General features: G+C 42.1%; 1 protein-coding gene across 1 annotated transcript; it reads left to right on the top strand.

Moving 5' to 3' along the window:
* The first annotated feature begins 269 nt into the window (after window positions 1-269).
* LOC149267009 (uncharacterized) lies at window positions 270-1,069 on the top strand. Its single transcript, XM_089409905.1, has 2 exons — window positions 270-872; window positions 977-1,069. Exons 1-2 carry the CDS (start codon window positions 270-272, stop codon window positions 1,067-1,069), a joined length of 696 nt encoding a protein of 231 aa, XP_089266031.1.
* Window positions 1,070-1,472: the final 403 nt, after the last annotated feature.

Raw genomic sequence — 1,472 nt, 5'->3', positions numbered from 1 at the left:
AAATATATTCCATTTTCTTTTTCCAAAATTTCACATAAATAAACACATCAAACTCCTTCGGGATAAACCAATAAACGCATCACACTCCACATCACAATCCTAAATAACCACATCACCGTCCTCCTCTTGTCTCGTGCATGGGACACATTACTAAATAGGATGGCACATTTCCTTATTCTTAGTCTCACCACTTGCTTCGTGGAGATAAGTTTTATTTATATTAAACCAGGATCCGGCTATCAAGCGAATTCCATCTACCCAGAGTTGAAATGAGGGGACTGTTTGGATTTAGTATTGCAAATTTCATAAGAAACCGGAAGCGAGCTCAGTGGATATCGCTGGGCTTAAAGTCTGAGCAAATAGAGTTAAGCGATGGCACCTCCCTGCACTGCTGGGTTTTACATAGTAACAAACCCCACAATTTAGAGAATCAGCGGCCAACTCTTCTTCTCATTCACGGTTTCGGGGCGGATGGGCTGGTTGGTTGGGATACCCAAATCTGCCATCTCGGAAAACATTTCGATCTCCTCATCCCCGACCTCATATTCTTTGGGGACTCCACCACGACGATCTCCGAGCGGACTGAGCGCTTCCAAGCGGAGTGCATGAAGAATATGGTGGAATATCTCGGGCTGGAGAGCGTGATCGCGGTCGGGCATAAATACCCTAACATTGTCCGTGGCATGGTTATCGTCAACTCCGCAATTTGTATGACACCGTCGACTCACGGTCCTCTTCTGGAAGAACTGGGCTTCTACGACATTAAATACCTCCTTATTCCTAACAGTGCCAAAGGCTTGAAGACCACTCTGAATGTCAGTGTTTACAAGATGCCATGGCTTCCTGGTTTTTTGTATGAAGACTTATGGCAGGTATATATACAAAATAATTTTCATGTTTATACATTGCCATTCGGATTGTTTCGTGGAAATGTTATCTTGAAATAATACTGGAACTCTTTGTGTTTCAATTTGAGTTCCCCAAAGGCTATGCAAGGAAACACACAGCAGAGGGCACAGCTCCTGGATGGGATAGTCATCGGTTCGAAGAATTTGCAGGCACTGCCTAAAATAAACCAGGTTGGTTTCTTAGCCATATACTAAATTCGACAATCTCACAAAATCTCCTAATATTTTGAAACGAGTCAATGGAATTCACAGGACGTTCTAATAGTTTGGGGCTAGAAGGATAGAATTTTCACGTTCGAAGAGGCCTATTCTATACAAAGGTAACAAGCTACTTTGTTAAATAATTGAATTGATTCAATTTTTCATCTTCACCATTATATTATTGGCGGAGAAATCAACTTTTGTCTGACTATATTTGCAGGCATGTTGGAGAGAAGGCTAAGGTTGTGGTGATAAAGGACTCTAGGAATGTTCTTCCGCTGGAGAAACCCACGGAGTTGAACCAGACGATTCTCAAGTTTCTCCGATCCGATAATTAAATGCAAAATACGGATACCCTCAAAA

Source organism: Pinus tabuliformis, chromosome 6 (genome assembly GCF_031772625.1).
Source record: "Pinus tabuliformis cultivar Carrire ecotype Pingquan chromosome 6, CPIR1, whole genome shotgun sequence".
Classification (NCBI taxonomy): Eukaryota; Viridiplantae; Streptophyta; class Pinopsida; order Pinales; family Pinaceae; genus Pinus; species Pinus tabuliformis.
The sequence above is the reverse complement of the archived record's forward strand: the minus strand, read 5'-3'. Positions and strand labels throughout refer to the sequence as shown.